We start from the raw sequence: 24,481 nt of genomic DNA on the forward strand, positions 1-24,481 counted from the left end.
CCCTAAACCAAAGCAATTTCTCCCCTGGAACTGACCCTGGGGCGGCTGGCGGCCGGAGGCTGTGCTCGGCCACCGGCTGGCATTTCTCTGAGGAAACTTATGTGTGAATCCGGAATGTCTGGGGCCAGGGGAGGGCCTGGCACAGTGTCTGTCGCCGATGCAGCTTCCAGCTGCCTGCCGGGTGTCTGGGGCAGAGAGGGCCCTCCTCGAGCCTCTCTCCCAGTGCCTCTGACCTGTGGCTCTCTGGGCCTTTCCCCTGGGGCTCTTACAGCCCTGTGCTGTGCTCTTTGCTTCTCTCTACATGGTGGGTCTTAGGACTGCCTGGACACTGGGGCCATGGCCGCTCCTTCTCCCTGGTTGAATATTTGAGGAGATAGGCAGGGGTTGCCCAGAAAACACTTGTTGAACAATATTGAACTTGGGAGAGGGAGGCTATTCTGGAGATATTGCCATCCAGATGGCCTGAGGGTTGCAACTTGAGTGGGGTTTGAGTGTATGGCTGGGATATCAATTCTCTGGACCAGTGGAAGGGCATCTGTGGTGTGTGCTTGTGTGTTTATTAATGTGTATTCCCTGTGCAGCAATTAGTCATAAAAAACATAAAGTGATACTTAATTCAGTGACTTCTTCTCTTTTTTGAGATAGAGTTTTGCTCTTGTTACCCAGGCTGGAGTGCAATGGCGCTATCTTGGCTCACTGCAACCTCTGCCTCCCAGGTTCAAGCGATTCTTCTGCCTCAGCCTTCCAAGTAGCTGGCATTACAGGCACCCGCCACCATGCCTGGCTAATTTTTTGTATTGGTAGAGACGGGATTTCCCCGTGTTGGCCAGGCTGGTCTTGAACTCCTGATCTCAGACGATTCACCCACCTCGGCCTCCCGGAGTGCCGGGATTACAGGCATGAGCCACTGTGCCCGGCCAATTCAATGACTTCTTTTTGTTGTTGGGATGAGGTTGCCACTGCTTTGTGAATATCTGTTGTGTGTACTGGGTTTGCTTTGAAATGAAAAGCTATGACTTGAGAGGACTTAGAACGCGTCACCAATACCACACCTAGCTCCGTCCTGCCTACCCTTTTGGTGTGGAGTGGGTAGCATTGCTTCCCTGAACGGTAGCTTGAGCTGAGTTACTCTTCATTGTAGACTGGTGTTTCTTACAGGGAACCAGGGAGGAAGGTGTCAGTTTGGTCCCTTCTGCCAGTTAAGAACTGCTGTTGTGGTTGGAGGGATCATAAGCTCTGCTTACAGAGCAGCCCGCCCAGATGGAGGACCCTCAGGCAGCTCTATCATGAGGTCACTGTATTCCAAGGGATGACCCTCAGCTTAGGAGGGGCCCAGAAATCCCTCTTTAGGGCCTCCCAGGTCACTGGGCTCAGGGGCTTCAACTTGGCTAACCAAGCCAATTGAGAGATGGCAGATAGACCAGATGCCACATCATTTATTAATTTACAACGGTGAGTACCTCTCAAGAAAGTAGAAGGTCCTGTGCCCTCTTTGCTGGCCTTACAGCTCCAGGTAAGGTCACAGCGGTGGGCCAGGTAGGTGGTCCTGTGGGATAGTGCTGCCAGGCCAGGCTGCAGTGAGGTCTGATGAGCCAGAGCTGCCCACAGCTGGGGCCACGTCTTGACCGGTGCCTTAGTTTCCCTCAGATTCAGACTCAGTCCTGGGTGGTGCTGGGGATTTCTTGCTTTTGGGTTTCCCAAGTCTGAACTCCAGTCTCCCTTCCCAACCCCTTTTTAAGCACAGCTTTTTGTTAAGGTTGGCTCTGGCTGGGGCAATCCACCAGACGAGCTTAAGGAGGTGTTTTCCAAAGTGCATTGGAGGCTTGTGAAATGCTCCACTTAAAAAGGGTTCCTGAGTAAGAGAGACTGGGAAACACTGCATGCTTCGAGATTTACAATGCACAGTGGCATATGAGAGGCTTTCAGGCGGCTGCGGGGAAGGAGCCTGTTTAATCTGTTTAAGCACTCATTAGCTCCCCAGAGAACCCACCACTCAAAGAACACATTTTGGGAAACACTGATCTACAGGATTCGGTCCAAATTGCTCAGCAGGCAATCCAGGACCGTTTGTGATCTGCCCCTCCTCCCCTTTTGCCTCCTCTGTCCCCACTGCCCTGGTGCTCCCTTTGTCCCCTCAGCCAGACCAATGGCTTGCTGCTCCCCAAGTACCTAAAGTCTTTGGTGTGTTTACCCGTGCCATGCTTGCGCCTGGAATGCCCCCTTTTCCTTGGTCTGCACGGCCTACCTCCTCATCCTTGAGACCTGCTTTGGGAAGCCTGACTTGATGCCAGCAGGCGACATCAGGCGCTCCTCACCCCAGCCCCTGCATACTCCACTATTAAGTAGCACATCACCTTGTATTATACCCGTTTAGGTTACAATTTCCAACCAGTAGTCACACTCTTAAGAGCTTGGATTACGTCTCATTCATCTTCCTATCCCTAGCACTGTGCTAACCTCCCACAGAGTAGCCAATCAATAACTGTATAGTGAATGAATGATGCATTACAAATAACGTGAGAGTGAACATCTTTGTACATACATCTAGCTTTTTGGTGAATCTGGATGCCTCCCAGGAATATGGGAAAAGGGTATAAACGGTTTTATGTTTTTCAGGGCATAGTGCCCAATTGCTTTTCTGAAGGGTTGCTGAATTGCTTCCAGCAATAAAGGAGAGTACCTATTTCATCGACTCTTTGCCCATACCGGGTTTTTATAATTTTGAACAATTTTCTTAATTTTATAGGAAAATATTGCTGGAGTCTACTTCTCATTTGCATTGCCTTGGTTATTGGCAGTCGATCCCACCCTCTCTGAAGGGCCCTTTCCTATGAGGTGGCGTGGTGGAAGGAGCACTGGACTAGGAGTCAGGGGGTCTAGTACATAGGATCATGGCTGAACGACTTAGTCTTCCTGGGGAAAGCTCCCTTTTCTGAAAAATGGGGTGATACTTCCCACTCTGTCCCCGACCCTGGTGGTCTGAGTGGTTGGTAGGAAGGCCCAGGAGGAAAGCATAGTGTATTGTGAATGCAGACGGTCCTCCCCGGAGATCCAGGAACGTCTGAGCAGCACAGTTCAGCCCGAACAGCCTGGTGCAGGGCTCTGGATCCAGCCAAGGAATTGTCTGCCTGGGGCCCGGTGACAGGTCCCTGACTCCCTTGTGGTGATGGAGTCAGGTAGAATCCTTGTGTGCTCATGGCTGGATCCTCCCTGGGGCAGCCGTGCTCCTCAGAGCTGCAATCCAAAGTGCTTGCCTCAGCGAGGGCACGCTGCGCGCTGCATATGGCTTGTGGGCGTGGCCCTGGGGAGAGCCCTACGCTGTGATGCACGTGCAAAACCCAGCCCCTCACCTTCCCCTCCACCGCTTTTTGGGAATCTGCCTCTCCCTCCTCTTAGCTTTCCTGGAAGAGGGATTTGTCTGTGAGTGTGTCTGGCTGTCCTTCATCTGACCACCTTGCTCTAGCAACACCCCTACTCCCCTTTTTCCTTTTTTTTTTTTTTGAGGGGTGGGGTCCTGTGCAGGGAGAGGCCAGGCCCCTGTACACAGTAGCCCAGTGTCTGAGGCCCCAGGCCTCCAGGCCTGCTCTTTACAATGCCTTTGTTGTGTGTTTTCTCCTCCCATGGGCGGGTGGGGCACGTGTGTAGGTCTGGGTGATCTTTGTTTGAAAGCCACCCCCTCCCCGTTCTCCCCCGAGCGCTGAGCTCATTGCCTGGGCCGATGGGGCTGCTGGAAGGAGTCTGCCTGCTCGGGGGCCAGCGTGGGGGGTGCTGCCAACACCAATACAGCGTGCACAGCCGCTACAATGTGCAATTGTGATCTTTGTGTAAACGCGGTCGGTCTGGGGCCCGCACGCTTATAAAAATAAAGCATAGGGAAGCACGGGGCGGGGCGGGAACAAAAGGGGCTTTTTCACTGGCTCTCTAATATGGTTTTATTTATCGGAACGCGCCCTCCTTTCCTTACTGGAACCTGGAGAAGTTCTCTGCCGAGCTTGAAGCTGATGGTATCACAGCCAGACGGTTTCATTAAATACACAGATGCCTCTGGGCCCTGCCAGGGGCAGGAGGGAAAGGGCTCAGGGCCAGCCCTGCCAGGTCCAGTGCATGGAAAGGGGAGCCTCATGCCAGGGAGGCTCCCACCAGGTGGGGGTGGAGAGACGTGGTGGGCAGTTCTCTCTGGCTCCTTTGCCTGCCAAGGGCCTCCCATTGCCCCCTTCTGCTCCACAGAATCAGGATCAAAACCATTTTCCTGCAGGAAGTCCTCCATGATTTGTGCCTGATGGCTGTCAGGCTGATCCCAGGCTGGTGGCTGCCTTCTATTAACCAGACGCAGCATTGCTCAGCCAGTGGGTGGCCATGGCTGAGTCCACCCCTTAACTTAGATACCCCCTGCTCTTAAAACCAGCTCTTTGGGCAACAGGCCAACCTTGGACCCTGGTCTCTTCATCCCTTGATGGGTTTCCTGCCGTTGCCCACTCTAACCTTCCCACCTCTTTCCTGGTCACTCCTTGCCAGCCCCTCTCTCTGCCACCTATGCAGTGGCCATGGTGTCCCATTTGGTCTTCTTGTGGCCAAGGAGCCCGACTTGCTCTTCTCCCCTTTGTGCGGAAGCCCTATCTCCCCATCCCAGCCCCTGGGTTGTGTTTGAACCTGCATCCTTCTGAGGCCAGCAACGCAGAGGCCATTACCTCTGAGGCCACTGAGGCCCTCTTGAGGTCACATGGGAAGTGAATGGCAGTGCTAGGGCTGGACTGCAGAGCTCAGAGGGCACAGGCCATTGCAGGATGGAGCAGGGTGCCAAGGGTATTGAGTACATGGTTAGGCACTGGGTTCAGCCCTCAAGGTGACATCCCATTAGGAGGAGCTGAAGGGAGCCCCCTCCCCCAAGCCCTGCATTCCTCTCCCAAGTTATATGCACTCAATCCCTCTCCTGCATTGGTGGTCCCAGAAGACAGCATGAGCATCGCTTTCAGGAACTTGTTAGAAATGTAAGTCTTGGGCCTACCCTGGCCCTGCTGAATCCAATTCTCTAGGGGCAGGGCCCAGCACCCTGAATGAGCCTTCCAGATGATTCTGAAGCATGCTCACATTTGAGAACCACTGCCCTAGAGTCTGCTCTAGTGACACCAACTTGCCTTTGGGACAAGGTAGAGGGAATGACTTGTGGCTGGGTCCCAGGCTGGTGTGGCCAAGGCTGGCAGGCTGGAAAGGAGTTTGCGGGCAGCAGGGAGCTGCGGGGGCCTTTGGGTTTCTCTCACACCCCTACTGCTAAATAGCTGCTGAGTCTGTGCACTTCCCTTTAGCACCCCACACCCATCTAAGCCACCATTGTTCCTCCCTGGACCACTGCAGTGGCCTCAGAACTGGTCTCCCTAGACCTCCTCATGCTCCCTGCAGTCTATTCTCCATGTGGCAGCCAGAGTGAGCTTGCTGAAATGCAGAACTGGTCACGTCAGTGTGGTGGCATCCCAGAGCTCACAGACACCAGCAGCTCTGCTCTGCTCCCCCTTCCTCAAGGAAGCCAGATCCCTCCCTAACACATTTCACTGCATTTTATGTCTCTTCTTCAAGGCTCTGACCCAAATCATAATTTTACATTGGCTTGTGTGGATATTTTATATTTAGTTCAAATTGTATTCTCAGCCCCTAGCACCTAGTCCCTAGCCTGGCATAAAGAAGGCACTCGATAAATGCTTGTTGGATGGATGAATGAATGAATGAATGAATGAACAGACCGTACAGGCATTCACTTCCCCCAGCTGGACCCTGCTTCCAGCAGCCAGCTCAGGAAGCAGCACAAAAGGGGATGTTCTCTGGATCTTGTGCCTATTTGCCAGGACCCAGGCTCCATGTCCCTACCGTGGCCCCCAGCTGGCCTCATGGCAGGGCTAGAAGAACCCCATAGGGAAGATGCATCCCAGCATGAATGTTGTTGCTCCAGAGTGGCAGCCATAGCCCTGCTCCAGCTTTGTGGCCCCACATGGCTCTGGAGCAGACATCTCTCATGGCCCCTGCTGTGTCCTGTCTCCCCTCCCCATCTCCGGCCTGTGCAGATCCCTATGCCATCGTCTCCTTCCTGCACCAGAGCCAGAAGACGGTGGTGGCGAAGAACACCCTTAACCCCACCTGGGACCAGACGCTCATCTTCTACGAGATCGAGATCTTCGGCGAGCCGGCCACAGTTGCTGAGCAGCCGCCCAGCATTGTGGTGGAGCTGTACGACCATGACACTTACGTGAGTCTGCCCGGCTCCTGCCTCATCCCCTCACAGGGAGGGACCATGTGCAAAGGTGGGGTCTCCAGGGACTCGTGGCTGCCCAGCCAGATGGGTGCTCCCCTAACTCCGCAGGCCCTAGAGCAATTAAAACTATTTTAGAGTCATTAAAAATGGATTGCTAGCACAGATGCCGTTCCCACAGCAGACACTGCTCATCAGTGAAAGGGAACATATCCGGAAAAGGTGCTTGGTTGTGGGCCAGGGGCTTGGGTTTTCTCTGCCTCTGCCTTGCCTGTGTGATCTCAGGCCAGTCCCTTCTTCTCATCGAGGAGCTGTGTGGAATCCTTAAATGTACATCGAGCACTTGCATTCCTGGCTGAGTGGTCCTTCACTTGGGGTTCCCTGTTTCGGTGGGAGCCGAGACACCCACACAGTGGTGAATCCTCCATGTGAGAGCACAGGTCCCCGAGTGCCTCCCAGCTCTGTGCCACAGGCAGGGCCTCTTACCACAACTGTCCCACAGGACCTCCTGTGGTGACAGACAGGCGAGCTGTAGGGCTGTGCTGTCCGAAAAGGGAGCCTCTAGCTGTATGAGGCTGCACAGCACTGGAAATAGGACTGGTGCAGCTGAGAAATGAAATTGTAAATTTTATTTCATTTTAGCGAAGTAAAATTAAAATTTAAATAGCTGCAGGTGGCTGGTGCTCCTGTATTGGACAGAGCAGCTCTAGGGGGCTCCCAGGAGGGAGAGAGTGCTGTAGGTTGGAATGTCAAGAAAGCCTTTGGGAAAGACCCAGGCCCTGGAGGAAATGTGGGGTTGGGGTGTTGGCGCGAGGCAGAGGCCTGGAAGGAGGAGAAGGGAGTATGAATCCAGGGGAGCAGGAGAGTGATGATGTCAGGGCAGCATTTTCCGAAGAGGAGGCTGGATGCTGCTGGAAGAGACCCACTGGGCGCACGGCAAAGCTGGAGGTGGCGGTGGGATGAAAGGGGAGGGGCTGGGTTTGGAAGACATTATCAGTAAGAGTTGCCCTGACCAGATGTCAGGTTCCCTGGGTGGGTGTGGTGGGCAGGGGTGGGGAAAGGTGCTCCTGTCTCTATTCCTCACCAGCTGATGGGGACAGCTGGCCGTGGGTAAGGTGGGCCTGGGCTGGGGGGTCCAACATTGGGGTGCTTGGAAGGAAAAGCTGGTACCATGCAGGGGGGAAGGAGCAACTGGAGGAAGAGTCCATATGGGACTGTTTGGAGAAGGGCACAGGCCCTGGCACCTTTGGAGCAGGAGGGAGGCAGGCGGCTGGGCTGGCACTGGTCAGGGGGACTCGGCAGAACTGACTGCAAGTGCAGAACAGGGCAGGAGGGTGGCGGTACGAGCTGAAGGCTGCCAGAGCCCTGAGGGGGCTTGCCCTTGCATCCAGTGTGACGGATCTGTCTTCCGGGCAGCAGGGAGTCAAGGAAGGTGCCTGAAGAAAAGGCACCTTCCTTGATGAAAACATCATTTTGTCCAGGCTCATTTAATTTGATGAATGTGATCACAGTTTCCCCATTTGCAAAGTGGGGGAATTTAAGGGTGAAATGAGCAGGAGATACAGAAGTCCTTGGAACTGCAAACACCTGTACTGCTGAGGGCATTAGAGAAATTCCAGGAGGCTGTCTCTCTGGTCTCCAATAGTCTCAGCGCTGATTAAATTACAGCAGGGCAAACACTAGTTGGACACTAGTGTTTACACTAGTTTAACTGTCCAGAGGGACTTCTCAAGCATGATGGGAATTCAAACCTAGTGACAGTCACGAGGCTGCTCACATCTTGTCTTGTTGTTGAGTCCTGCTAAGGAGAGCAGAATTCACCATTCTGTGGGAGGGGATGCCCTCATTGAGGCCCCTGCTAGTTCAGAAGGCACATGTAGACCTGATCTCTCTGAGGCTCCCCAGAACCCTGGGTAAGGCATGCTGATTCTTGTCTCTCTATGCTTGGTCTAGGGCGCAGACGAGTTTATGGGCCGCTGCATCTGTCAACCGAGTTTGGAACGGATGCCCCGACTGGCCTGGTTCCCACTGACCAGGGGCAGCCAGCCGATGGGGGAGCTGCTGGCCTCTTTTGAGCTTATCCAGAGAGAGAAGGTGAGGCTGGTCTGTATCCAGATCCAGGAGGCCGAGGCAGGAGGTGCATGGCAGGGGTGGGGTGGGGGCCAACCCTCTGTGGGAGCCTGGAGCGCCTCCTCTGAAGCCAGGCCTCCTGCTGAGACCCATTTTCTGAACCCCGAGTCAGGATACCATCTAACATTGGAGTAGAATGTTGGGGATCAGGAGTGTCCAAGTCCTCTGGTCACTGGATTTAATCTTCCTTGGATCATATCCTGACATGGTTTCTGGGAGGAGGACCTCTGTTATCTGATTAAGGGAGCCTTAATTGCCACAATGCGAGGGACTCCAGGAACAGGCAAGGGCAGGATCCCCACTGCAGTGCTGGCTTCACCATGACCTAGCCTCATGGCCCTGAGCCAGCCACTCCCCTCTGTAAAATGAGAGGTTTGGGTTGGAGCTATACCTTCAAACTTCCTCTTAGTATGATGTGAACCCCAATATGTAGACCAAATAGAAGTAGGGCTACTCTGGGTGAAGTATCTGGAGGGATGGGCACAGTGCCAACCTAGCATCCCTTCCACCCCCAAGGAATAGAGGCTGCAAACCATGGACAGTCTGATCACTGACATAGTCTGTGAGTGTCATGAGGGTGATGGGGGCCTTGGGTGACAAGCACATGACCAGAGCTCTCTTTTCTTCACTCCAGCCAGCCATCCACCATATTCCTGGTTTTGAGGTAAGTCTTGCTCTGACCTTTCCTTCTTCAAACTGATTGCCAGTCTCCCTGTGTTTGGCATCTCTCTGGGTTAGGAAGGGCGGTCGGGCATTACCACGATCCTGCCTCAAGCCCCTGGGGAAGCTCTTTCAAGCAGAGGAGGGTGTGGGCTGGAGGAAGCCCAAAGTCTCTGCCCAGCTCAGGTCTTTCCTGCCCTTCTTCTCTGAGAAGTCCAAGAACCACAGAATTCCAGATGGAAGGATCCTCATAATTGTCCAGCCCCGTGGCTTTCAGCTGGCTGAGCATTAGAATCCCCGGGACAGCACTGCTCAGGGAATCTTAATGCACATCCAGGGCTAAGAATCACTGACTTAGCCCCAGGGTTCTGAAAGTGTGGCCAATTCTCCAGTCCTGCTTCAAGCCCACTGAAGCAATTCTGAGGGAGCAGCCCAGCAATCTCTGTATCAACTTGCCCTCCAGGGCCCTCTCACATATGCATGAGTTGCAGAAGCTCTGATTCAGACCACATTTCCCACTGAGTTGTTCTTACCAAGACCCCATTTTCTTTCCTCTTCCTGTGACGGAGGCTTCATTCCCTTACCGCTGCTCTCCTTCCTTCTTCTGGGGTCTTGGTAGAAAATGTCGAGCTTTGACTGGTACCCAGGTGCACTGGATTGATTACCTGATTCCATGCCAAGTTCAGCTACATCTATGAGAAGTAGTCATCTGGGCTGTGTTGGGACACCTCTATTGTCCTTCACAAGGCAGCCCACACAATTTTAGAGAGTTCTTTGGAGGCCCTCCCTGCATGCAGGCCCTCCTTCACCAGCCCTGCCCCTCCAGGTCTCCCTCCTTGTCCTAAGCTCCTGCTCTCAGTGCTGCCTGCTCCTGGGGCTTCTAGGTTGGTTCTCCTCGGCTTGCCAAGGCCACAGGCTCCCAGGCCCTTCCCACCACCTGCTGTTCTTCTCTTTCCTCTTGTTGCTTCTAGAGATCCCTGGCGTCCAGGCTTATGCTTTAGCCTTTCCTAGCCTCCCTCTGCATTGACATCCATCACACCTTTCTCAGGGACCATGTTGGGGACGTGCCTGGGAAGTACATCATTCTTAACCTTGGTGGGAGGTGGTTTCTGTTGGCTCTTCTTAGTGCTGGCATCTGGCGTGCTGACCTCTGGCCCCGCCTAGTGATCCTTGATACTAATGGAGAACTTTTTCCCCTCCCAACCCCCATCACCATCTCCTGGATGTGCCACATCCCATGGCTGTGGGCCAGGTGCAGGAGACATCGAGGATCCTGGATGAGGTGAGCTGGGCCTGGTGGCCGGGGTGGGTGGGCCGAGGTGGAGGGAAGGTGAAGCCAGCCTCCAAGCACACACCTGGAGCCCTCCAGGTTCCTGGTGCCCAGTAGGCACCTGTCACATGGAGACCTGTCTGGATTTTATTCCCCATGCTCTGTGTGGATTCAGGGCCACCCAGAGTGTGTCCTGGGGGTGATCCTGGTCTAAGAAGGCGTGCTGTCCTGCTGGGAGGCCAGATTTCACCGAGACAGCAGGAACAGCAATACAGAGTCTTAAATGATTAAGTACCAGGTGGCACGTTTTGAAGAATAAATTGTTTGGAAGGGGCCAGAGTAGTCAAGGAAGGCTTTCTGGTGGAGGCGGCATTAGCCAAATGTCTTTATGCCCATCAGCACTTAGAAAGAAAGTGAGAAACATGGCTTTGGCTTAAAAGGCCAAGGACCAGTTTGGGTCCTGGCTGGTTTGGGGGATGGGGTGAGCTGGGGACCTCCTAGGGACTGGAAAAAGTTTGGAGTTTGCATTTAGATAAAGCAAGACTGCATCTTTTGCCATGGGAGGAGAGAAGCACGTTCCCTATGGCCTCCTGTGCATCTGTGGGTGGATTGTTGTGAGCCAGGCCAGAGGGTGGGTGGCAGAGACCTGGGCGGAGAGACAGGAAGGAGAGCCCTGGTCAGATGAGGCGTTGGGAAAACGGCAGCCACTTCCTGCCGTTAGGGAATCCCCAGACTGAGAGCGGACACTATTTGACATTTTCAGTGCAATTTGGACTTGAAGTGCAGAGTCAGGATGTGGGATCCACAGGCCCCGCACCCCTTACCTCACTTCCTTTTGCTCCCAGACCGAGGTGGGGTCCGCCAAGTGAGCTCGCTGTAATTGCGCCTGACAGGCGGCCTCCTGCTTCTGGCTGCAGTTGCGAAAGACTGCCGATTTGGAAAGGGAGGTGGAGTCCTGTCCAGGGAAGCAGCATGGAGCCCTCTCTCTTGATTGAGTGCACTTTGTGGCCAAAACCCACAGCCTGCTCTGAAGAAGACCCAGCCCAGGGATGAGTTATTAAAAAAAAGTTAAAATCCTTAATAACTGGATTCGTAATATATAACAGTGAAGGCTCAGATTCCGAGGACAGGGATCTGGCTGCAGTCTCGTCAGAAAGCAAATCAAAACTGCAGCTCATGGGCCAGAGCCCAAAGAGCGCCGAGTGTCCCCCTGTAGGGCCAACCAGGCGGCAGGCTGAGGGCGGGTGTGGGTCAGCAGGGCCAGGGGAGAGTGGGTCCTAGGAGTGTGCTAGGCACAGGGCTGGGCCAGGCCAGCAGGTTCAAAGGGTCCGAGGAGGACCTATCCCAGTGGGATGAATGATCTGCTGGTCCAGGGACCAGCCCCAGAAGATGACCTTGTGACCTCCCTCAGCCCCAGGGGATAGCCCTGGGACCCCTAGCTCAGCCCATGTCCTTCTCACTTGAAGGCTAAGCCTGATGCCAAGATGCTGAGTCCTCTTCTCTTTAAGAAGCCCCGGGGCTGGGTGGTCCTTCTGTTGCCCCTGGTCCCGCTGGAGGCAGGACCCCAGCAGGGTTTTTCTGTCCTCTTTGCTGTGACCAAGCTCTTGCCTTGTATCTCCCATCTGGCCGCTCCCAGGCTCCTGGCCCGCTCGTGAAGAGTGCTCAAGCCTTCCTGGAGGGCTGGGAGCCTCCTCCTGAGCCCCTGGCCACGGGAGCCCATGAGAGTCAGGGGGCAGTGAGGGAAGGATGGGTGTGTTGGGGAGTTGTCTGGCTGCAGGGGTGTGGGTTTGAGAGACTGGCTAGGAGGCTCTTGAGTCAGTTGAGATAGGGGCTTGGACTAGAGACAGACCAGTAGGAACGGATGGGGCAAGTGACTCTGAAGGATGGTTTAAGGCTATCCTCTCTTGTGGGAAGTGCCTTTCAGCTAGCGCAGCCAGGTGCGGAGATTCGCAAGCCACAGTGCCTGTGAATGAGATGAAGTGCTGTCTGCCCCTGTTGAAGATTCCCAGAGCAGGACAGTGAGGATAGCTTCCCGGAAGAGGTGCCACTGAGCTAGCTTTTGAAGTTGGGATTGGTAGAAAATGTGGGGAGGTGGCCCAGGCAGCAGTGTCTTGGGCTGAGGGCATGTCACCTCCTGGATGCGGCTTGGTGGACAACAAACTACCCCTCTCCCAGGCTTTCTGCCTATCTGGGACGCCCCTCTCTGTGGCTCTTGGTCAGGAAGTGAGGCTGTTGCATGGTGTGTCTGAGGCTTTGATGATGTCCGGGAGATCTGAGTCCTCGCAGAGGGAGCGGATGGAGGGAACGGTTTCCTTTGCGCTCTCCGGTCTGCATTTTCTTTGTTTTTCCCTCTCTTCCTGAGTCTCTTCCCACTCTCCTTTCGTGTTTCACTCTTCCTGTTTGCTCCTTGGCCCCAGCTTCCTCCTTCTCCCCGCCTCTTCTGAGCCCTCTGTCTCGTTTCTTTTCCTTTTTGTCTGGAGAACAAAGGCAGTCCATGCTGCCAAGGGGAATGAGTTCAAAGAAACTGCAATTTTAGATTTCCTGAGAACTGGAGAATGTGTGCACGCACGTGTGAGCGTGTGCGAGTTGTGTACACTCTCGAGGGCGCACACAAGCACGCACACACAGCAGCAGAGGTGATGGTGGGCCCCCGAATGCCCAGGGCCCCCTAGGATATAGAACATGTGTAGAGGAAGACCCATGGGGCTTGTGGTCCTGACCATTTTGGGGAGGTGGGGAGGGGAGGGGCCGTGGTTTAGAGTATTACCCTTGCTTCTGCTGCTTCTCTCCTGCTGGCGCAGGGAATGCCCTGGTGGGAGGGACTGTATGCTTCGTGGCTGATTTTACTGCCAGCTCAGGGGTGGGGGCCACTGGATGCCACTCCATCCACCCATCCAGGCTGCAGGGTATATGGCTTTTACTCTGAGATGTACCCGGGGTACTCTCCTGTACCCCCAAATCCACTGGAAGGAAAAATTTCGTGTTTTGCAATCAGGAAAATAAAGCCCGTGGTCCCCATCCCCATACCTCCCCAAGGCCTTAATTTAAAACACTGTTTTTCCTGGGAAGTGTAATTAGAGCAACATGTTGTTCCTAACGAGCTGGGTGGGGCAGGCAGACAATGGAGCCCTCCCAGCCTGCCTGGCTGCCCCCTGCCTGGAGCTCCCAGAGGAACCAGGATGTGACTGCAGAGTCTTCTGTCCCCTGCTGGGTGAGGTGAGGGTCCATAGGCTACTGGTGACTGGGCTGACCTAGGAGGCTTACCACCACTTCCCTTGCCCTGGGAGCGACTCCTGTCTAATGTGGTGGCCCCTAGATGGGGCTAGGGGAGCCCCTTTCATGGTTCAGGGCCTTGGTTCTTTGTGCTAAACTGGCCAGCGGGACAGATAGACTGAAGTGGGCTTAAGGATGGCTTCAGCTCTGGTAGGGGAGAGAGCTTCACTTGTTCCTGGGGTCCTCTTAGTCTGGGCTGGCTTGATCAACACCTTGCACACCTGTAGAACCCATCTCTGCAGCCGCCCCTGGTTGTCCCTGCGTTTGAGGGGAGCAAGTCGGGAGCTGGTCAAATGTGGCTTCCTCTAGTTAGGCTTATCAGAGTCCCCCATCACCCATAGGATGGTGAATCAGGATGTTCTGGTGGCACTTTCAGTTTACACCCCATCTGCCCAGCAGTGCTGAGAGGCTTCCCAGTTGCAATGAGGGTCACAGCACCCTCACTGAGAATTACTGTCCTGGAGGTGGGGGTGCTGTACCCCTCAAGTGGACTGGACCAGAAAAAAAAGTTGAAAACCAGGCTCAAGAGCTGGCAGAGGCCTCAGGACTCCTGCCTGTGAGATGATCAGAGACCCCTTAGGACCCTGGGAATGGGCTATGTGGGGAAAGGGTCATGTACACGGGGTTAAGAGAGTCAGAGTCAGGTTATAAGGCGTTTCTGGAGTGTCTTGGGGAGATATTCTAGAGATCTTGAATTAGGCCCTAAAAATGGGTTAGATTCAGGTGGCAGTAAAGAAAATTGAACCAGAGGGAGTAATGAGCAGGCCTGGGGAGGACCCAGGGTCAGGCTGGAGCAGCCACGGGTGCTAGGAAGGAGGAGAGTGTGTGCTGGATTCATTCCTTTATCTTCCCATCCACCCACTCTTCTGTCTTCACCCTCCCTCTTCCCCTTCAGTTATCCATTCATAATCATTTATTTATTGGACGGGGGAATTCAGCTATGGTCCCTGTGTACAGAATTGCTGGTTTAACCAAGGACACAATCAAATGAACACGTGGAGATGGCACGGGGTGATGGATTGATGTGTCTTTCTGTGAGAATAAGTGTAAGTTGCTATGGGAGCTACGGGGGTACTTAAGCTTGGGGCACCAGGGAATATTTAAATAGACACCTGCAGTCCGAATAGGAAGTACAGAAGGAGTTGGGGTAGAAGTGCATTTCAGACAGAGGGACCACTGAGCTCCAAACCTCAAAGCTAAAAGAGCATGGTGTCTCCTGCAACCTGCTAGCATTCAGAAGGGCAGGGGTTGCCTGTATCCCAGGAGGTGGTTCATCACTACTTGGGGTCATCAAGGGGAAATTTATCTGAGGAGAAACATGCCCAGAGAAGGCAGCAGGAGCTGGAAGATTAGGGGTCTTGTGGAGGCTACTTTGAAGAGTCTGCACTTCATCCTGAGCTGGTGGGAAGACATTGGAGGACTTGAAGCAGAGAGTGACGTTATTAGAAAGCCTGCCCTGGCTGCAGATTGCAGCGCACATGGGCTGTTGGGAGAGGGTGTCAGAACCAAGTGAAAGGGGGGTGCTGGTGAATCCAGGTGAGAGAGGGTGGTGGCTTGCACTGAGCAAAGGAGATGGGTGGGCAGGTGTGAGAGATGTTCAGGAGACAGGCTCACCAGTGTTTGGTGATCAGTCAGGCAGGGCGATGAGGGGCAGGAGGAGCCAAGGATGGCATGGGGGCTTTTGGCTTGGTTGTCTGGATGGATGGTGGGGTCAGACTTGAAGTGTGCAGGTTCTGAGGGGAGAGATAAAGAATCTAGTTTTGGACAAGTTCGGTGTGAGACGCCAGTAGGACACATGAATGAACTAAGCAGTAAGATATTGGGGCTTAGCAGAGATGTTTGGGAGCAGAAAGTCCAGGAGAGGGCTAAGGAGCAGATCAGGGCTTGGTGGAGGAAGATGGGGAGGCTGCGGAGGAGGCTCAGCAAACAGGGTGGGGGCCAGCACTGTGGATCCAGAGAAACAGTTTGGGAAGAAGGCGAGGTCAGCTGGCCAGTTGCTGCTGAGGGGGCGAGAGAGGGAAGAGCCCATGTGTGTCCTTCGGGTAGGGGACTTTGGAGACAAATTTCTGGGGAGGGGCGCTGAGGGCAGAAGCAGGGTGCACTGGGCAGCTGGTGGTGTGGACATGAAGGAGGAGAAGTAGTGCATGGAGACAGGATTAGAGAGAGGAGAGGAGGGAACCTGCAGAGGGGTCACAGAGAGGAGGGAGCGGGTGGATTTGGGAGATGGGGATGTCTTTAAATTGGGAAGGAGAAGATCCAGGAGACAGTGTGAAAAATTGGGGAGGAGCATTTGGATGCATGGTCATAGGGGGAGCCACAGAGGCAGGCAACCCTGGGAGGTGGCAGGAAATGGCAGGGAAAAGCATGTCCTGGGACCCCTGGGGACAGCACGGTGGACAGAGATGGCCTTGGGATGCATGCGGTGACCTCGTGCTGAGGAAGCTGCCTGGACATACCTCTAACCACTGTCTCTGCCTGTCTCTTCCTTCTGCCTCCGCTGGGCCCGATGCTCCGCAGCTGTGTGCTCCTGCCTTCCTCCTCCAGGGCCTTCTCCAAACGGTACTGGAGCTTAACCTTCTCTAGGTTCTTGTTCCCCTGCCCTCAGCAAGCAGGCTCCTGAAGATGGGGAGCCTGGTCCCCAGCCTTTAGAGAGGAATGTCATCAGCATGGAGCTTGAGGGAGCCCCGAGGGAGAGACAGGCCGAGGAAACGAGGGATAAAGTGGATCCTGCCCAGCGTTTGGGGGCCTAGAGAGGAAATATTCTGGGAGGAATGTGTTCATGAGTTTTCCCTAGTGATTTTAAGAGAACAAGTATATGAGAAAGATTGGTCTTTCTGCCACTCCACTCAGGGGATCCTGGGGCTGTTCCCTCCCTGATGGTTTTTTTCTTTTGGCCCCTCTTTGACTTAGGTTTTTGGCTCTGGGTCCATACTGGGTTGGGCATTAGCTGTAAGGGGCCATGGACAGGCCACAAGCAGGCCTTCAAGTGCAACCCTGTCTTTAAAGAGGACACCCTGCTGTGCTACCACCTGCAGCTGGTTGCCTTGGAGTGCCCAGGGAGGACATCGAACTGGGGGTCCCAATAGCAGCCAGGTCACTGTAGAAGCTGTTCAGGCCCTGCTTCCATCCTCCAAGGGCACCTTTCATGTGGACTGTGCCATGCATAGCAGCCCCTGGGACTGTGCACTGCAGCAGCCCTGTCCATCACTCCTCCCTATCAGCCAGTCAGCAAGGCAGGTGCTTCCTGCATCATGTCACCTGCATTGTGGGTCTGGAGGAAAATGACAAGTTTTTTTGCTTTATGCCCTGGTGACTTAGAGACAGTAATAAAGCCAGTGTTGCCCTGAAAGATGCTTCTGATGGCTCAGCTCTCTTGAAGTCACCCTGGGGAGATCAACACCAACACCAATGGCAAAAACAATGGTACTAAGCACAATTCTAGTAATAGTTACAGTCACAGCCATTTACTAAGCGCCTCCTGTGTGCCAGCCGCTAGTCAGATTTGTTCTCTCATTTAATTCTCAGAGCAGCTTATCTCAGATCTTCATCTGAGAATACTGAGTCACTGGGGTTAAGTAATCTGCCCAAGGTCAAATGGCGAGGAGGTGGCAGAGTTGGAACTAGAGTTGAGGTCTGATTCTAGGACTAAGCTTCCAGCTGCTGTAGGTCCAGGAAAACATGGTGTCATCAGGGTGTCACTGGGCAGGAGTGTGGCTTGGGTTGGCTGTAAAGTGAGTCATGGAGGTGGGGGAAGCTGATATCTTTCTCTGCTGATATCTTTCTCTGCTTTGACTGCTCCCACCATCTATGGCAGAGCGTCTGTGTATGGATGTACCATCCTTGTGGAAGGAACCCAACGCAAGTTGCTTGGAGAATGAATCCAATGATTTCATTGTTTAATAAATGAGATTACATGAGGCAAGCTCTGTAAAGTGTCCATCACAGTCCTTTTAATTATAGTTAACATTTCCTGCGTGTCAGGCCCTCCACGTATGGATGTGCAGGTTGGGCACTGCACAAGGACACTGTGTCTAAGGGGGTGCAATTTCTAGCACAGGACACCATATACTTGTATTTATTATAACAATTTCCCAATAGGTGGCAGTAAAGTGTCTTGTTCAAATAAACTCAGAAAATATGATGATTTTCTGACATGGAAGTAGAGTCTTAAGCACATCTTTCTCTAATCGTCACAAAAGCACCACATGGGCTAATTGTCCTGTTGAAGGTTTACATGAACCAGGCAATCCTCCAAATGTTATACAGGTATTAACTTCTTCAACCCTCACCCTGACCTTTACAGGTTGACAACTTTTGCTAACCATTTTATAGATGAAAACATTGAGCCATAGAGAGGTGAAATAATTTATTTAACGTCATATGTAGTGGAGGTAGGACTCACACCTGTGTTCCTAACTGCTGTTATTGGCGGTTAACTATCTAAGGCAGTACCTGCCTCCCTTGCCCCATCTTGCTTCCTCATGTAGTTCTTTGTGATCATTGAGGATTTTTGCCCAATTCTTTCTGGCAAACGCTTAGTAGGCCAGAATTGACACACACTTGCTCGTCTCTGTAGTGGAGAGAGACCCTCCCCAGCAGTGTGCTTTGGTTCTCTGGGGGTGATGGGCCCTTATAGCCCCTTCTCCCATTGGTCGGTTGTTCTCTTTCTGGCTCACGGTGCAAGTGTTCTGTCCTCATAGGGACAGGTGTGAGAGGTGGGGGTTGGGGCTGGAAGGTGTCTGGGGGTGGGGATGGGGGTGGGAGTGAAATACCAGGGCAGATGATAACCTGGAAGGGTCTGAGCCAGGAGGCAGGAGAACCAGGCTGGGGGGCAGGCATGTGGTCCTCTCTGGGACTGAGAGGGGCTGAAGTGGGTCTGCCAGGATGGAGTGGGCAGCGTGTGCACGCATGTGCCGTGTGCATGTCAGGGAGGGGCAGACCCGGAGCAGCTCAGGGGGCAGCAGAGCCTGCGTTATGGGAGGAGGGATTCATTTGAAACAAGGTGACCTGAACCCTGGGTGAAGGTGCTGGAATTGCGATCCTGGAGAAGATGGTGCCTGGCCAAAACTGACTTAGCTTTCTCATTTCTGCCTCCCTGTTGGTCCACTACTGTCTTTGCTTCTTTGTTTCTCCCTGCACTTGGCATTTCTTTCTGTCCTATCTGTCCTTCTCTCTTGTCTCTTTGCTTTGGTCTTCCTCCCACCTTTGCCTCCATTCCACCTGCTGTCCACTGCAGTCTGAGGACACAGACTTGCCCTACCCACCACCCCAAAGGGAGGCCAACATCTACATGGTTCCTCAGAACATCAAGCCAGCGCTCCAGCGTACCGCCATTGAGGTGAGCTGGCTGGGCCTGGGCGTGGGGGCTGGGAGCAGAGTGCCCTTCCCCTTCCTGCCCCAGCCTTTCCTGAGGCCTGGGGCCTTCCAAGGCACTCTCCTCATTCTGTGTGCCCAGGTCCTGGCATGGGGCCTGCGGAACATGAAGAGTTACCAGCTGGCCAGCATCTCCTCCCCGAGCCTTGTGGTAGAGTGTGGGGGCCAGACGGTGCAGTCCTGTGTCATTAGGAACCTCCGGAAGAATCCCAACTTTGACATCTGTACCCTCTTCATGGAAGTGGTGAGCCCCACCTCCCTACTGTCCTTTTCCAGAATCCTGGGGCTAGAAGTTCTACATGGCCCCGAGCAGCCTGGGACTTGTGTTCCAATTCCCTACGTGGTCCAGGGTAGGACCCCTCACTTTCCTGTGAACATGGGGAGAAATGCTCATACCCTTCTCACTGGAAGGGTTCAGGCCTCTGAGTAGGACAAATGGGGCTAGACTCTGCCTCCTACCCAGATCCTGGATCAGCGAAAGTCCCAAGGAGCCATCCCCTGGCTGTTTTCCCTCTGGGACAGGTTTTAGTCCCCTGGAGTGCCCTCAGGGACCTGCTAGGGCTTGGCTTTCCAGGATTCCTCCAAACCTTTTCTGACCATGTCCTACCCTAGCCTGGGCCCCCTAAAAGGAGCTCACCCCCACAGCCCTCAGGCCCGCCAGGCCTCTCCAGCTTCCTGGGATGCCTAGACCTAGTGGTTGGAGTAAGGCAGGTCTGAGGAAAAGAAAATGGTTTGCGAGATGAAAGCGCTGTAGAAATTCCAGGCCCAGTGGCTGTCAACAGAAGCCTCCTCTTGGCCGAGCCAAAGCTGCCCCGAAGGAGAGCATATAAATTATTTCAAGTTGTGTTCAAAGTGCTTTTTGGGTGTGCGGGGAGAAGAATCTGGGTCTGTAAGCCAACTCTTGAGTATCCACTTGGGGGGGACTGTCTACAAGAAATGTTGAGTCCCGGGCCAACTCCCCTCGCCCGCTCCCCAGCTAGTGAGGGAATGCAGCCTTGTTTTCACTTCAGGCTGAACAGGATGTATTTGGAAGGTAAAGCTGTGGGGGGAAAAGTCAGCCTCTGCATGCAGCATTCAAAGGGCCGACAGAAAAGGTGGGTGGCTTTGCTCTACTGCCCAGCTCTGGGCCAGCCACCATTTTGGATTTCTGGCTGTGGGGATTATCTGCGGTTTATAGTCATTTTTTGCTCTTTGGGCTTGACCTGGAGACTTCCTAGAGAGGCATTCAGGCCAGTGCGTTCTTCCTCCTCCACCCAGATGCTGCCCAGGGAGGAGCTCTACTGCCCCCCCATCACCATCAAGGTCATCGATAACCGCCAGTTTGGCCGCCGGCCTGTGGTGGGCCAGTGTACCATCCGCTCCCTGGAGAGCTTCCTGTGTGACCCCTACTCGGCGGAGAGTCCGTCCCCACAGGGTGGCCCAGGTAGGGGAAGGGGAGACGATGGGCAGCTCAGGGAACGGGGGGCCTCAGGGCCAAGCTACCCTTCCTTGTTGAGATGCATCCTGAAGTCCTTCTCATATGGAGACCTGAATGAGAAGCAATTTCTGCTCTGCTAGACCCCAGGGCGGGGACCTTGCCTTCCTTAGGGCAGAGCCTAGCTCTGGGTGGGTGGGGGGCACCAGGAGCAGGTAACTGATACCCGTGGGAGCTGAGGGGCAAGGGCTCAAAGTGGGCCCAGGGGGAGGGAGACAGAGGGCAGGGAGACAATGATGCGGGGAGGGAGGAGAGAAATGTGAGGAGAGGAAGACAGAAGTGGGAGACAGGGCATGCAAAGGAGGATGGGAGAGATAGAGATGAGACAGGGACTTATTGGGAGGGAAGGAGAGAGACATACTGACTGAGAGATGTGGATAGACTGCAGGGTCTTGTCTCGGTCCCTTGGCTGAGCCCTGGGGCTGGTGAGGGGCGAGTCTTTTGAGAGAGCCCCTCTCAGGCCTGGATGGCTCCCTCCCCTGCAGACGATGTGAGCCTACTCAGTCCTGGGGAAGACGTGCTCATCGACATTGATGACAAGGAGCCCCTCATCCCCATCCAGGTAGGATGGGCATCCTCCAGGGAGGCCTGGGTCACCCTTCCCCTCCGTTCTTTATCTCTTCCCACCCCTTCTCCCCAAACCTTCATTATCACATGGCCTCTATACACATCCCCTTCTGGGCTCCAGTGGCTGGACACTGTCCAGTAGAGAGACCCAGATGGGAGCTTTCAATCTGGCTGAGGGGGGTGGGGTGCGCTCATCTGGGCAAGACTCAATCCCTTTTCTTGGAAGCATATGTGGAAAATAGCCCCTCTACCCTGGGGGCCATGGTGAGGGCTTTCTCCTGGAGATCACGAGAAAATCAGGGTGGGGAGCAAATGAGAGAAGGACAACAGGGGAGGAAGTGAGTGGGCCATCTCTGGCATCCTCCAGCCCCATCTCCCTACCTTGGACAGGCCCCTTCTTAGGGGGAAGGTTTTTCTGTGGGCTTGTGCTTGGTGGCTCCTTGGAGATAGCTTAGAAAGAGGAGGCTGTGTCCAAGCCAAGAGTCCATCTCGCCCCATTCCTCCATCTGCAGGGAAAAGGAGGAGGAGGCAGGAAGGGGCATTATTCTAAGGTCTCCAACCCTGGGGGAGGTAGGAGTCATCCCTTTGCTACATACTCAGCAACCAAGGGCCAGCCAGTGATGCAGATGCCAATGCCACAGAGCATGGCAGGAGGTCTGTGGCATCTTGTGCTGAGAGGCAGCACTGCCCTCACTGTGGGCCATGGGGTGGCTCTAGATTCTGTAGGGCTGAGCCCATCTGGTCATTCCCACAGCAGACATGGAGAAAGGTCTCACTGTGAGCACCAGCCTTGAACTCACCGTCTGTTCCAGGTTGTCACCCTCCTCTCTGGGCTTTGCAAGATGCTGGTCACACCCCTGGCACTCTGGGGCCCCCAGAACTTCTGAGCCACCCAGAGGCAGAGCCTCCAGGCCTGTGTGGACAACACTTGTGTCCTCGGGCCTTGCTGCATCTGTAGTTTCACTGATGCTCAAAGTCCTCAGAAGCCCTGAGTTCCATCTCTCCAGCCTCCATGGCCCTCCAGGGCCCTGCCCTGCCAGTCTTTCTGCTGGGAAGACCTCCTGTCCCCTGTCCCTTGGCCAACTCTTGGTCATTCTTTAAGATTTAACTTAGACTTAAGTCACTTCTCTGGGGGAGTCTTTCCTGATTCCTCCTGTTCTCCTGTGAGACTTGCCTATTTTGGGTCACTGTGCTGCCCTAGGGCCTGCACGTCTCTGTCAATGTTAGCACATTCACCAGGCTGAGCTCGGGAGCAACTGCGGCTCCTTCTTCTTTGTATTCTCAGTGCTCAGCACAAGGCCTCGATTAGTGGAGGTGTTAATGAAAGTCTGTCTGTCTGGGCAAGTGGGTAGATGGGCGCATGGGTTGATGGATGGATGGATGGATTTTCTGGCTACTGTCTGTATGGATCTGAGGAGGAATCACTCTCCTGGCTGGGGAAACCCAAATGGAAATTTCAGATGTCCCTATGTGAAATTTAACTAAACTCAGTGCTAGTGCCTCTGGCCTGGTTGGGTGTTTATAGCTGAATTAGGCAGATAATTTGCCCCAAACTCTGGCTGCCTGCTCCTGGCTCCTGTTTCTCGGCTGCTCCATAGGCCTGTCTGAGATTGTGCAGGGAAGTGCAGGGCCTGCCCAGCAGGATTTCCGTTCTGTGTGTGCTGCCCTCAAAATGTCTACACACTCAGATGGGGAGGGACTATTTTAGGTCCTGCTGGCCACAAGCACAGCCAGAGGCAGACGATGAGGAGGCCCAGCCTGGCCATCCTCCCGGTGTTGACATGAGGGAACTGGGGCTGGGGTCTGAGCCAGAGCCAGGCCTGTGCTGTTTGTGGGAGCACATGGCCACTCCGGCTAGAGCTGCCGGCCAGACCAGCAGCGCTGGTTGGAGCTGGGATGGGGCTCCTGGAGGTGTGTCCGCCTGGGGAGGGGCTGGGCCTCCCCTGGCCTGGGACGGGGGAGGAAGAGGAAATGACACTGCCTTGCTCTGATGGGGGAGGCTTGGACCTTGCCCTCATGGAGCTCCCTGTCTGATGAAGGAGACAAAACTTTGTTCTCAAGAGCCTCAAACCCAGCAGGGAGACCAGTTCTGGTCTCCAGGGAGCCCTGGCCCTCTGGGGAAGCCCCTTGTCTGGTATCTGACTTTGTTCCTGTTTTTCTTTGAGATCTATTGCTCTGATTGGGCTGATCCAGGAAATCTTTCACTTGCTCGCCTCTTCTCCCTGTCCCTGGCACTCTGGAGGACAGGCGCTCCAAGGCCAACCCAGGAGGCAGCTGACCCTGGGTGCAGTTCCAGTGGTTTGCTAGATAACTATGGCTGGACTCTCTTCCTCTCCCTCCTCCTCCAATGCAGATAGCATGAAAGTCCCTGGCCTCTGGGGACAGGAGGGACGAGAGGTCTGGCAGAATTTGGATTTTGGCTGGCTCCTGTCTGCCCCACCGGTGTTTCTCAGCAGCCTGTTCCATCCTCACAGTTGATGCAGCCCTGTCTGGTGCCGGATGTGTTCACCGTGTCCTGGTTGTGGTCCTAGGACCCCTCCTAGCTCAAACCTGCTCTTGCCAGAGTTACCTTTCCATCTTGGTCCCTTCCTGTCTCTTTCCTCAGTGACACCTTCTCTCTGCTCCTGAAGCCTTCTTACTAGCATCTGCCCAGGTCCTGGGATGAGCTGGCCACACATTTAGAACATGTCACTGGAACCCTTGCTTGATGTTCACACCATGGGCTGGCACTCACCACGGAGCATTTCTCAGGTTTCTAGAAGTGTTTTGGTTTGTGTCGAGAGTGGCCAGTTCTGGAGGTGACTCAAAACGTGTATAAGGCAGGTCTGTGCTCAACCTCCCAGGGCTTGTAGATCAGTGTCTGTCTTTAGGAGTAAGGGGGGGCCCCTGCTTGGGGGGTGCCTGGCCTCTTTAAACTCTCCATGGCAGTGAGGATTGGGATGAGAAATACTCAGACATATTAACTCCACCACTTGTTCTTGGTCTGTGCAGCCATCCTATGTGTAGACTTTAGCCTGGCAGACTAGGGGTGGGGGTGGTGTGTGCACATGAGTGTGTATGAGAGGTGGGGGGATAGGAGCAGGTGTGTGCATGAGCTCCCATGGGTGCTGGCCAGAGGGGTGTCTAGGCTTGGTGGTGGCAGTGCAGGAATTGTGGCCTTGACTTTGAACTTTCTGAGGGCAGGCCTGGGTGTGTCCTCAAATAGGGAGAGCAGAAGTATCCTATTCCATCTAGTTCTCTGCTTTAGAAAACGATGTTTCATTGTTTTCAGACGATAAAATGATATGTGTTCTTTATATAGCATTTGGAAAATATAGAAAAATACTGAAACCCACCCAAACACACAATTTGAATGCACAGCTCCCAACATTTCATTCTCATTCTTTTCTCTTCCTTCTGGATTTCTCTTTCTGTCTCTGATTCTGTCTCTGACTTCATTTCTACCTTTAAAATAAAATTAAGGTCTTCGTTCACTAGTTTTTTTTTTTTTTTTTTT

General features: G+C 54.0%; 1 protein-coding gene across 17 annotated transcripts in view; it reads left to right on the plus strand.

Moving 5' to 3' along the window:
• DYSF (dysferlin) overlaps positions 1-24,481 on the plus strand; it is a 236,488-nt gene that overhangs the window by 138,928 nt on the left and 73,079 nt on the right. For 16 of the 17 annotated variants that reach the window (XM_017877594.1, XM_017877596.1, XM_017877598.1 and 13 more), the window contains 8 exons: positions 6,054-6,235; positions 8,192-8,332; positions 9,003-9,032; positions 10,281-10,310; positions 18,808-18,909; positions 19,027-19,188; positions 20,202-20,367; positions 20,904-20,980. In XM_017877594.1, coding sequence (XP_017733083.1) covers positions 6,054-6,235; positions 8,192-8,332; positions 9,003-9,032; positions 10,281-10,310; positions 18,808-18,909; positions 19,027-19,188; positions 20,202-20,367; positions 20,904-20,980 — 890 coding nt within the window. The remainder of the gene's footprint in view (positions 1-6,053; positions 6,236-8,191; positions 8,333-9,002; positions 9,033-10,280; positions 10,311-18,807; positions 18,910-19,026; positions 19,189-20,201; positions 20,368-20,903; positions 20,981-24,481) is intronic. The other variant, XM_017877609.1, reaches the window with a different exon arrangement.

The sequence above is a fragment of the Rhinopithecus bieti genome, unplaced genomic scaffold, assembly GCF_001698545.2.
Source record: "Rhinopithecus bieti isolate Rb0 unplaced genomic scaffold, ASM169854v2 scaffold_10706, whole genome shotgun sequence".
Taxonomy (NCBI): Eukaryota; Metazoa; Chordata; class Mammalia; order Primates; family Cercopithecidae; genus Rhinopithecus; species Rhinopithecus bieti.